At 39.0% G+C, this 12,394-nt stretch overlaps 2 protein-coding genes across 4 annotated transcripts in view; one reads left to right on the top strand and one right to left on the bottom strand.

Moving 5' to 3' along the window:
- The window catches only part of abcc8 (ATP-binding cassette, sub-family C (CFTR/MRP), member 8), a 70,238-nt gene that overhangs the window by 23,183 nt on the left and 34,661 nt on the right, over positions 1-12,394 (bottom strand). For both annotated transcript variants that reach the window (XM_085411739.1, XM_085411741.1), the window contains 4 exons: positions 6,804-6,918; positions 6,482-6,601; positions 4,856-4,928; positions 4,628-4,733 (listed from right to left, as the gene is read on the bottom strand). In XM_085411739.1, coding sequence (XP_085267865.1) covers positions 4,628-4,733; positions 4,856-4,928; positions 6,482-6,601; positions 6,804-6,918 — 414 coding nt within the window. The remainder of the gene's footprint in view (positions 1-4,627; positions 4,734-4,855; positions 4,929-6,481; positions 6,602-6,803; positions 6,919-12,394) is intronic.
- LOC146664577 (uncharacterized) lies at positions 8,834-11,474 on the top strand. 2 transcript variants are annotated; one of them, XM_085411744.1, is made up of 4 exons: positions 8,834-9,004; positions 9,708-9,825; positions 9,939-10,107; positions 10,619-11,474. In XM_085411744.1, exons 2-4 carry the CDS (start codon positions 9,741-9,743, stop codon positions 10,743-10,745), a joined length of 381 nt encoding a protein of 126 aa, XP_085267870.1. In that variant the 5' UTR covers positions 8,834-9,004; positions 9,708-9,740; the 3' UTR covers positions 10,746-11,474. The 2 variants fall into 2 exon arrangements, with proteins under 2 accessions (XP_085267870.1, XP_085267869.1); XM_085411743.1 differs by lacking the exon at positions 8,834-9,004 and having other exon boundaries at positions 9,026-9,825.

Raw genomic sequence — 12,394 nt, 5'->3', positions numbered from 1 at the left:
CTGGAACCACGATGGAGCTGATGACTTACAGGTTTTATCTCTGATTGAGATACTGAAAGAGATTTTCAATCAACATTTTGAAGGACCCAAGGTTATGACAATTTATAAGAAGTCACACTTGACGCTTTCTATCAGCAGCAAGAAACTGAAATCTAATCTTTAAAGCTAGGCTGAGTGTCGATCTTACGTGCTGCACAATAATGTTTAATATTTAGTATTTACTGTTATATTCCCATATATCATCGTGATGTTGTTTATTATGTTGCTCTCGTTTTCTTTTGCTTGTTTTCATTTTCATTCTCAACAGGTGAAATTAAAAAAGTATCTACTGTTATCTACTGTTAGCTAGTTTATTGTGATGGTGCTGTTTTTTTTATTATGTTGCTCTTTGTTGTTTGTTTTCTCTTCTGGTTTTTTATCTCCATACAGGTGATCCAGGTGTTTTGTTTGTTTTTCTTTTTTTTTTCTTCCCCCTTTTCTCACCGTCTCGTCTCCCCTCTATTTTTCTTTCATTCTTTCTCCCTGTCCTATCCTCCAATCATGTCTGTCCCATCTTTAAAAAATGAAAATAAAATAAATACATAACTATAATAAAGGTCAATCAAATGGACCAATATGGCAAGGCTATGATGATCCACTTGGAAAAGTAAATCCACTTGGCATCTTTCTTGGCCTTCAGACAACAATTCTGACGGCTAAAGATCCAAACGGGACAGGCAAAAAAAAAAAAAAAAGAAAAAGCTAGGCTGAGTGATTCACCAACACTTTCTAATTTAAAGTGTTTATTTCTGATTGACGGTGACTCAGATAACGCAGACAACATGCAGACAATGCAAACAGACAATAAACGCAATGCACACATTATACAAAACAATCATTATGCTATGTGCATAAAGTAAACAGCACTACACCATGTGTGATTAATAAGTGCTGATTCTGGTCAGCTTTTAATGGCATGTATCTGAACATTTTTCCCCGCTGCATGCCGTAGTGCAGGCTGTGGAGGATTTGTCAGGATTTACCTGGTGTCTTTAATGGCCCAGTCACACTAGAGGAAAAATAGGTTGGCAACATTTGTGAGACCACGAAAAAACTAGTGATCGGCATCGGATTGCATTGAATTGTTTTGCTGTCTGGGGCCAATTGCAAGTAGTTGTAAAACCAGCTGGTTGCTCCAAGGTCAAGCATCCAGCACGCTCAGTCTGCAGGTGACCAAGTTTCATTACAAGTTGATTGCACATGGTTGCAGTCATTTTGGTTGTGCTGTAGCCACCAGTTGCTATGTGCCTAAAGAAAATAAAAACTGCAAAGTGTGTAGTAAACCATCATGAATTCTTAAGTTTTCTTCAGCTTCATAATTTAAAGCAGTCTACAACCTTTACATTTCAGTGATCCTCCACAGTAAAGTGCACTTTTCATCTGATAATTCTAAAACAAGAGTAAGTCACTGTCCTGCTGCAGTTAATTACTTCAACAGGTATGTTTTAAGGTTGCAACCTTCCTGTCTAATAGCTGAACTCTGGGTGTAGTGCACACGTGATAAGAGACCTTCGGCATTTTGACTGAATATCGAGGTCAAAATGCAAATAGTCATGTACTTTAATATAAGAGAAGCCCCAGATGTCCCCCTGCTCTGTGCCATATTTGGATCAGGAGAGTTGAAGAGGACTACAGGCGCCAGAGGGAGCAGGTGGGGTGTTTGTGTGTGTGGTTTCCCACCAATGGATGAGATTAATTAAGTTTTTATCAAGCAGTCACCCTTAATAGGAAAGATGCCACCCTCTGGGACCTGTAATCCAACAGGTTCCATATAATTACAATATTATCAGACTTTATTAAAATCAAGTACCCCTGCAAAGACAGACTAGAGCTTGACTCCTTTCTAATGATTCTGAGGTACAGTCCCAGTCCTTGCAATGTCACATACATCTACAGCTCAGAAAAAGCAACACTGATTTAAAAATAAAACCAGACGCTTTCCCCCCAAAGGTTAAAGAGGTTCAGTTTCAATCTGTAAGCCAAGGTGAACAAGAAATCATTAAAAAGCTCAGAAAAAAAACATAACTTCTATGAACAGAGGGGTCCTCAATCTAATACAGAGCTTCACAACAGCTGTTCAATGGCCCCTTTTTTTTCAGGTGACTAGAATAGGTTTTCAGTGCTTGATGAAACAAACACATGGAGCATGGTGAGCTCAGACAAGGTATCGCAGTCATAAACACCATCAGCCGGTCAGTAACAGCTGACTGTGAATCACCAATTACCACCAAGTCAATGAGACTGTCTTTATATATCTGACAAGCTCACATGCTCACGCGTCTGATTAGTCATGTGTTCGGCCCCTGCCAGGCACAAGCTGCTCTCATTTAATCTGCATGTTTATGTGTGTTTCTTAGCAATACAGTACATGCTGCTGACTCAAAAACATTGCATGACAATAACAGCAAAACCAGAGAAAACAGAGGAAGAAACTACTCAGGTTGTGCGTCTGCATACTTCAGCAATGCAAAGTCTAACTGACAGCCTTTTAGTCTCCCAGGGATAGATGATAACTTAGATGCTCGAGCACTTGGCGTGCCTGAAGTTCATTCCAATTTAATATCAGAGGGAGTGCCAGCACAACCCTGGCATCAACAAAGCAGAAGTGTGTGTTTGGCTGCCAGAGACATTGTGACAATCAAGTAGAACAGCCTAGACTTTGGTGACAAATGGAGACTGATAGCAGCGCGCCATCCTGGGTAGGTGACGAGACATTCAGATGCAGAAAACGAAGGCTAATGGCTCCCAGAATGCATCTGGCACGATGTGAGGATTCACTTTGCATTGTGCTATTTTAAATTCAGTCTACTTTTAAAGACCCACTGAGTTTTGTTTGGCTGAAACCTAAGAGTGGAAAGCCACATCTGCAGCAGGACCTTAAAAAAAGACTCAGAAGGCACCAAAAAGGAGAACTGGGTCACTAAATGAACTCAATCCAAAAAATAAGTAAACAAGAAAAAGTTTATAGTTTGTCCAGAATGAGCAGCATTGTTAAATGTTAATATGAATGATGTATTAATAATAAATACACTGTATTCAAACTATTAATCAAAATAATCCAGATTATAATGAAAAAAGTATTTCATCTATTTAAATCTGTCAAACTGAGATGAGACTATAACAGCATTTTACACCACAGCCTGTCCAGTGCATTACAATGCATTCATTAGCACAGTGGTTTTTACATCTGGGGCTCTGAATCACTCAAAGGGTAGCAAAATGAATCTGAAGAGTCACATAATCGCTGTTTTTCTTCAAATTTATCGTACAATATGAGAAATATAATTTTATTCTTGAATGGACGGATCACTTTACTTGTAACAGATACACAGTATGCAGTGAAATAGAGTAAATTTAGCTCAGTTTCTATGTCTTTTCACAGCTTTTGGCATTTCCTTTGTTTTTATTAACCACATGGTGAATACCACTTTATTATTATTTAACCAAAATATTCAATTAACAGACTTTATTTGTTGAAATGATGATCTAATTTACAGAGTTATGAGGAAATTCTGCCTCAGCACAAAAGCCAAATCTGGTCTGAAATTAAAAACAAACAAACATTTGTCCAGATAAATTAATTCAACCTAAAAAAAAAAAAAGGCAGATGACAGAAAACTGGAGGATTATTTAAAGGAAGTGAGCTGATAAGTGCTAAAAAGGCATACCCAGGTGTCATTAGGAGGTGGGCTTCTGGCCTGCAGCCACAGCAAACCAGTTGGGATTTTCAACCAAAAGCAGCCAACTGAATCTAGGTCAGTGGTGCATAAAAGGATGCCCACATTCTTCCACAATGTTTCTCCCAACCATAAAAAAGAAAGCTGCCATATCAGCTCATTTCACTGACCTACAAATCCGTTTATGTTATACTGCTGTGTCATGGAAACAGAGTACTTGTAAGTCTGATTTTGTTGGTAATTGCCCTGTCAGCGGCATGTAATTAATAGTTGTGCAAAAACACATAAATAAAAGAACAAAGGTGCCCATGACAGACCAATTATCAGAGAGGTTTGGAAAACCATATGTCAGAAAATAACGCAGGCTGAGGATGGAGAAGGAAACGTGGCGCGACATCAGCTGGAGTGGTTCAGGTCCCTATAGGTAGCAGATTTCTTGGAATTTCCTTTAACCTCTGGACTGAATTTGATTCCATAGAATGAAGTGTATGAGATGCAGCAGTGACAAGTGTTTCCCTGGTGGTGCATTTGTTTTTTTTCCTTATAATTGAATGGATGGGTGAGGTGATCGATGTACTGGGGTGACTGCTATTAAGCACTATCATGCTAATGAGATCAGTACTGTTCTCAAGAAGAATCATAATCTCAACAAAGAAAATTTAATCGCTTCCATTGTTCTTCCAGTGTCCTACAGTTTAAAGAAGAATTGCAATTCTGTTTACTTTTAATCAACTTTCAGCCTCAAAGATTCCCTGCAGATCGATATGGTGCACATCAGTCTCTCAGACTGATAAAGCAACAATATCTGCACTTCTTCAGACCCACAAAGAGAGATCAGAATCACATTTCACAACTGATTATCGCACACTTTTGCAAGCACCAAATAATAAGTAAAAAAAAATATAGCTGACCTGTTCCAGGTGACAGTTCCAGACACTCTCTGCATTTCTCCCAGCGCTGCCAGTAACAAAGAGGATTTCCCACAACCCACCTGGCCCACAATCATCGTCAGCTTACCTGAGAGATTTCATGAAGAAGAGGCAACAGTACTGTGAGTGAATGAGCACGTTAAACAACTGAATAGAGAAACAAGCGAAGCAGGGGCAGACAGACTGTACATGGCACTGCTTGATGCTCACCAAAGGGAATTTTGATGTCCACATTTGAAAGCGTTGGTGCTCCATCGACCCAGGTGAAATAGCCATTTGATATCTGAAAAGATGCACAGGCACATGCGGTAAAAACATCATCCATCCCATCCATCCATCCATCCATTCGCTTCCGCTTATCCTTTTCAGGGTCGCGGGGGGCGCTGGAGCCTATCCCAGCTGTCATAGGGCGAGAGGCAGGGTACACCCTGGACAGGTCGCCAGTCTGTCACAGGGCCAACACACAGGGACAGACAACCATTCGCACTCACATTCATTCGAACATTCACACCTAGTGACAATTTGGATTATCCAATTAACCTATCCCCACAAGCTGCATGTCTTTGGATGGTGGGAGGAAGCCGGAGTACCCGGAGGGAACCCACGCAAACACGGGGAGAACATGCAAACTCCACACAGAAAGACCCCGGCCTGGTGTTGGAATTGAACTCAGGACCTTCTTGCTGTGCGGCAACAGTGCTAACCACCGTGCCACCGAGCTGCCGTGCTGGTAAAAACATCAAACAAAGGATAATTTTTCTCTCTTTGTAAGCGCGCAATCCTTCTCAAAATGGTGCATACGTATGTGAGGCTATAAAGTAACTGTTGCCTAATTCTTATTCATGTCATGCTGGTGTTGTTTACTTGCTTCCAGAATATTTTGGTGACATACAGAGAATGAATTACTGTATGCAGGCAAAGAATTGCATGGCATGTGTCAAAATGCTCAGATTTCCTACAAGCTGTAGTGCCTTTTCACTGTGCAATACTTTTTGTTAATATCCAGTGGTGCAATAGACTCACAATACTTGAAACTTGAAATGTGCAATTCCCTTGTACTCTTATTTCTGTTTATTCTATTTATCCCTTTTGTATACTCTGTATTTATATATGTCTCTGTAGTTATATATGTGTATATATGGTATAACCGAATTTCCCGGAGGAACCCACCTGAGGGATTAATAAAGTTTCATCTAATCTAATATAATCTAATTATTGAAAATCCCGCTTACAGTAACCCAGATATTAATATGTGGATGACAGCAAATGCAAATCTCACACAATTCAGTGCAAATGTAGAAACTGTGTTAAAAAAAAAAACACCAAAATATTTTTACAAGTTGACTTAAAATCTGATAAGTGGTGTCCAAAACATCATGCATGATGTACAGACTGTGCTGTGATGATGACATTTCAAGCTAATTGGTTCAGCTTTGAAACAGTTTTGAAGAGCAGTGATGCTCTGAGGACTTTGATCTCGTAGGGATGGGGAGTGTGATAAATAACATACCACATCTCATATTTGGGTGAATATGGATTCAAATTAAACAGTATATACAAATAAAAATCAGGAACATGTTAGTATACTACTAAACCAAAATAAAATCTAAAACAAAACTCCTACATGAGCTGGTGAAAATGTTAAAAAAAAAAAAAGACCCTGCAGGGAATGAGTATTCACTTCCTAACAAATGCTAAACATAAATCTCCAAATTTAGTTAAAGTAACAATAATAAATGTGTGATAAACGTTGGGCTCCTGGGTATCTCAACTCATATCTACCTCACCTGCAGCCCAGTCTGGAGGCTCATTGGTCTCTCTGACTGTCTCTCTCACCTTGATGCAGATATCTTGATCTACATCCTGAAAGGGTCCATCGCCTTCGTGGTTCCCCTCTGAGCCATAGTTTTTCCAGTCATCCCGCGTGGGGCGCTTCCGATTCACCACCTTCAGGGGCTGGAAAAATCGGGATAAAGAGGAGGAGGAGCAGGACAAAGGGAAAGGTTTAGAGGATGACTAAAGGAGGATTGTATAACATGCAGCACAAAGGACAAAAAGGTAACGGTGAGGAAGGCGGTAAGGTAGAGGATGAAAATGTTCAAAGGAGTCACTTTGAAAGAGATTTTATCCACTTTGTTTTCTAAACTCAAGCCCTTACCACAGCCTGGTACCGATTTTGGTTGTGATTGCTGGAGCCAGTGGGTAACGTTGCTTTGGGCTCCTGCTCGTCTCCGATCTCATCGCTCGAAAAAAACTCGCTGAGCTTCTGAACGCTGCAAATAAAACAGAGGACAGAAAAGCAATGAAGCAATAAATACTAAAATAAAATATGCATCATAAATAAAATTAACAGGCTGTTATTAATATAGCCAACATAAAGCATCATAATAAATTCTCATAATAAAAGCCCGGCTCAAGTGACGTGGCATTTAAATTAGTTCACTTTCATTCATGTGAAGAGAACTGCTGTTTAGTGTCACATCTTTCATTTGCCCATGCTGACTGGCTAATCAATGAAACACGGTTCACTAAGGATGAGCTTTATCAGCTGGTCTGCCTCTGTCACACACACCCACATATCTCTGCATCACCTTCACTTTACTCCTTCTCCTTGATGAATAAATTACAAAATCAGTGCCAAATAAAAAGAGCTGAAACTTGTTATATCCTATTTTCTTCATTTATGTCTTTAAGTTCTCCAGAGATTAAACACCTGGTATAGATGAGAAAAGTACACGTCCAAATCTACGGCATTAAAATGAGAAGATCACAAGAAAAACATACCTCCAAAATCAACTGGATTATGTAATGAGAATGACTCATGATTCACTCACATGTTCAGTCCAAAAGTCTAAAAAATGCATTTCTGTTTCTTTACAGTATATTGCTACGATCAAATCCTCTCTTTCCTCTCAAAGAAACATTTTCTCATGTTGAGTGAAGATAAGCTGAGGTGTTAAATCTAAATTTTCCCCCCTTGTCGTTGATTAAGTGTGTGAGATAGCACAGTCCCAAAATAGAAACCTCAAAGGATCCCAAACTGCTCGACTTAAAATGTTTACCGCTGCTAAACCCAGCACACAATGAGTGCTGAGAACACATATTTAAATTACAGCTGCAGATCACAGAGAGAGTAAATCTGAATTTATTCTTTCTAAGAATCTTAAATATGAGATGTAACAGTCATTTTATTGCTTGGCATTTGTTTCACCATGCATGTAAAAATTTGAACTCAACACCATCACAAGTACGATGGCTTATAGCAAGCTGTTTCTGCAGCTAAATTTCCACTGCTTCTCCTCTCCAAGCACATTGCTTTAAGAAGCCCGCGTCTGCCATGCCGCGAACAGCTGCCCACACTGTAAAAAAGGGCAGTGAAATTGACATAAAAACCATGTAAAACCCCTACAGAAATGTATAGTAAACCCCAAAACACAACTTTCCTGTTTCGATCACAGTGAATTATTGTAAACCTTTAAACAGAATGTTCCTGTTATATTTACAACATGAATGTGTGATTATAATCAAATTTATTGGTTAAAACTACAAATACTGTGAATAAAAACAGTGAAACACCGTAATACTCATAACCAAACAATCATGTTAATTTGACATGCAAATACTGTAAAAATCACAGTTTTAGTCAGTTTTTCTTAAAAACACATGACGTATATGTAAGTCACTTTACAACTGCATGGATGTACTGGGCCTACTTTTAACATGATTCATGAAATGATGCAAAGTCATGGATTGGACTAATAAAAATGTTTTCACAGAAGATGTCATTGTGAACCTGAGAGGTTGCCTCTCCATTTATAGGCTATATAAAAATATACAATTAAAATTGTTTACATCATGTTTTTTTCTTAAATCATTTGCAGCCTATTGTAGGGTAACCAATAAGAAATTATTATTTAACGACTAAGTAATGCTTCTGTCATAATGCTTGTATTCTTTATGTTTCTTTTAATTGCAATGTGATACTTAGACTAGAATACTTTTTTGGGTTAGGTCAGCAATGTCTCATTATTAAAGGCTAAACAAACTTACAGTGCCTCCCATAGGATCTCTATGGTGCCTCATCTCCACAGAGCTGTAAGCTACTTCAGGCCACTCACAGTTGCACTGAGCGCCTAATTTTGAATGTGCATCTGAAGCTCGTCTCTGATTGGATAATGACGTGAGGGCGGGAGGAGAAGAGCGCCTAGTTCACGACTATAGCTAACGAGCCAGCACGAGAGAGAAGACGGGAGAAGAAAACATCGAACTTTCAGCAACTACGTTGTTAGGACAAATTACAAACATACGATTTCAAGTGTTTTTTGAGGATCTGTGTTTGTTCGTCAGAAAGTCTGCACGGTAAGTTCAATATCTTGGCGACGTTTTTTCGAGATAAAAGCACCAGTTGATATTTAGACCAAGGCTCATAACCTAGCGCTAGCATGCTAGTTCAGCTGAAAAGCACAGGCAAACTTTAGAAATACTAAAAATGATCATCTGCGTCTTTTGTAAAAAGGTATTGGTCACATTAAGAGGCTATGTACTACATTGCAGAGTGCATAAGAATGAGCCTTGTTGTATTTTTAAATGTGTTGGCGCCAATTGCAGCCAAACATTCACCACGTACTCTGCTTTCAAGGGGCATTTTTATCGTGTGCACAATGCACCTGCACTTCAAGCTACTCCTAAAGCTCTTGTTGCAGATTTAAAATGTGCAGTTTCATTATGTGCCCGCCATTTTCAAACAGTGAAAGAGCTAGTGTCTCACTTAAATGATCATATTGCAGGGGGCAGGTCTGTGTCATGTCCAGTAAGTGGTTGTAAGCATATGTTTACAAAAAAGTCATCATTTACTTCTCACATGTGTAGGAAGCATAAAGCTTGTTCCCCAGATGGTATTGATGACATGTACAAGGAATCTCGTCCTCAGCCCCCAAATGACAGTACAGAATATTCAGAAAACACACATGAAACCATGGCATCTGCTAGTTCAGCCAGTGATATGCCAGAGAAGGATAGTCATTCTTATCTCAGAAACATGTGTCTCTTTTACCTTAAACAGCTACTCAGCTACTTTGAAGAGAAGGAGGAGTCCATGCTTCTCTGTGTTGAAGATACATGTCTGGCAGATGAGGTACAACTGGAGCAAGTGCCTCTGACACCCACTATTATCATGTGTGGTAAGTCTGTTTCATAGCTCTCTCTCTCTCTTTTTTTTTTAAGTGCATTTTTTATAGAATGTCATGTGACTGCCGTGTTTATTGATATAACCTGTTAAATAATTTCTTCACAGGACAGTCCTGCTATTCCTCAAGAAGATACATGCTGAGTGTTGATCGGCACCTCGTCAGCACAAACATATCCTCCTTCATTTCTGCACTGTGCCTCATGTTCGGGAGCTACTACAATTTCAACATCCATTATCCATCTGAGCTGGCTTCCACTTTAGAGTTTCTTCAGAGGTGAACAAATATGGCTTTGTTATTTCTCATAACTGAGACTCTGGGATCTGGAGTCTGGCTTTGATGTGGTTCGAGTCCAGGTCTGGCTCTGAGTCTCGGTCGGCTTTGGAGCCGGTTTCAGTTGTTTTTTCTGTTTTTTGTTGTTGTTTTTTTTGTTTGTTTGGTTTTTTTAAATACATTAACAGTCTGAATCTGGGTCCAAGCCTGGCCGAGACTCAGGGCTAGACCAAGCGTCAACTGACGTCTGACTACCTATAACCTTTGCTTTGGATTTTAACAATGCTAAAGTGTGACATATCACTGCAGAAGACACTCGTGAAGGGTGCCAATACTTTTGACCATGCATTGTTCACTTCCCCACAGCATTTTGGTTATACTTTGTCTTGAACGTGGTCATGGCCATGACTGTATATATATGTATATACTTAATTTTTACTTACTTTGTATGTGTATTTTAACTGATCAATTATAAAAATGCTTAATAAACTTTTATATGATTTTTATTCTACAGGTGTTTCTTCTCCATAAACCCAGAAAAAGGAACCAAAGTAGAGAACAAAAACTCAAAGCGTCGTCTCAGTGTGAACCCTCGAGTCCTCACCCTGATTCAGGATCTCGCCGACCACGAGTGGCGCTAAGCCTAAATCTTGACTCTCTGTGGACTGTTAGTTTTACTTTGTTAATTTTGTTCCACAATGTGTACTGGAACCTTTTACTGGTCGAATGCATGAAGCCAATTCATGAAGATGTTCTTTCTTTGTAGGAATGTTCTTTATTTACATAAGAAAAGAAAAAAAACAACATGTTGCTACTGCAGTGTTTCTAGACCACATGTGTAGGTTTGTTTCACCACGTGGTTTTGCTGATGTTTTCTTACCAGGGCCATGGTTGTGGTGACAGCAGGGTGCGTGTTGCGTTGCACGGTGATTATGATCATTTTTGGCACAATATGTGTTTTTTGTTTTAAAGTCTTAACAGGTTATTTAACTTTTTCTGGTGGAGGGTCTAACAAATGCTTGTTTCATGAACATGGTTCTTGCTTTGCAGGAATGTTCCACAGCTTTTATAGCCTATATTTTGATTGAATTGTGTAGTTGCTGTGTGCCTTGCATATTGTGTTAGTTGGAAAAATGGATCCATTTGCTGTCATTTTGCTAATGTGGCTGCAAAATAAATTTCCCAAAAGTGATATTTTCCTCTCTTGTGTTTTCTCATGTGTATTTTTGCATGTTTGGGTGTAGGCGTAGCAGTAAGAAATTTGCTGGGTTATGGTTAAAATTTTACATTAAAACATATAATATTCAGCATAGATTTTATGTATAATTTACAGAGCAGCTCCATTTAATATGCACAGTTTCACCGTAGTTCTACCATTTTAAATTAGTTCTTTGTACGATATTTCCCTGTTGATTTTGCAGTTTATGGATCCACAAAAAGCATTTATTACTTGTAAAAGATACAGGAAATAGTGTATTTATATATCACATCTATGTGTGAAATTAACTTCTTTTTCCTGTAGATTTAACAGTTTTAATCTGAGATTCATTCACTGTAAATCAATTTACAAGTTGCATCTGTAAAGTGTTTTTACAGGAAGTCCCTGGTAACCCCAGCTGCCAGGGTTTTCCTGTAAAAACAGCACGTTTTTTTTTTTTACAGTGCACGACGAGGTGGGTGGCTATATCGTCAGAAAAGAACGTCTGAAAATACGATCCCTCTGAAATCAGAAAGGGGTTCTAACATTACCGTACAGTTAAGAGGGTGAGTTTCAATCTATAATCTACTACATTTAACAAGTGACCAGGCTGCCGACACTGTTGTAGGAGGCTGTTTAAAGGAAAAGAAACGTGTCCTGTTGTGGCAATTTCATCCATCCATCACACATAATTCACAATTACTGCTAAGAGCTACAGACTGAGATGATGGGATTCAACGTGCCTTATTACCTGAAGAGTGCTAACGAGAAGAGCTCTGCTTCGCTGATTTTATGAGACATCCCCAGAGGATTGTTTTAATTAGTAAACTCCTTCATATTTGAATTTGATAATGATCTGACAGCTTATGTTTACAAAAGACATGCCTAACCAGGGTGGTTCAGTTCCATCCCTGTAGTGACGGTTGGAGTCGTCTCAAAGTGCTTTGAATTGTAAGGTAAAGATCCCACAGTCTTACAGAGGGACCAGCTGAGGAGTGCAGGAAAGAGAGAGTACACACACCAACAACACAAAACATAAACTAACACCTTTTTGGATTTTATTATTTATAGGTCAGATTTGTAGGGGGAGCC

Source organism: Rhamphochromis longiceps, linkage group LG7, assembly GCF_057381845.1.
Source record: "Rhamphochromis longiceps isolate RC_006_pf linkage group LG7, R_longiceps_female_GT1.1, whole genome shotgun sequence".
Taxonomy (NCBI): Eukaryota; Metazoa; Chordata; class Actinopteri; order Cichliformes; family Cichlidae; genus Rhamphochromis; species Rhamphochromis longiceps.
The sequence above is the reverse complement of the archived record's forward strand: the minus strand, read 5'-3'. Positions and strand labels throughout refer to the sequence as shown.

Coding starts and splice junctions, on each gene's coding strand:
- LOC146664577 (XM_085411743.1), top strand. CDS start 9,135: ATGATCATCTGCGTCTTTTGTAAAAAGGTATTGGTCACATTAAGAGGC. Junction 9,826..9,938: donor ACCCACTATTATCATGTGTG/GTAAGTCTGTTT, acceptor ATTTCTTCACAG/GACAGTCCTGCTATTCCTCA. Junction 10,108..10,618: donor ACTTTAGAGTTTCTTCAGAG/GTGAACAAATAT, acceptor TTTATTCTACAG/GTGTTTCTTCTCCATAAACC.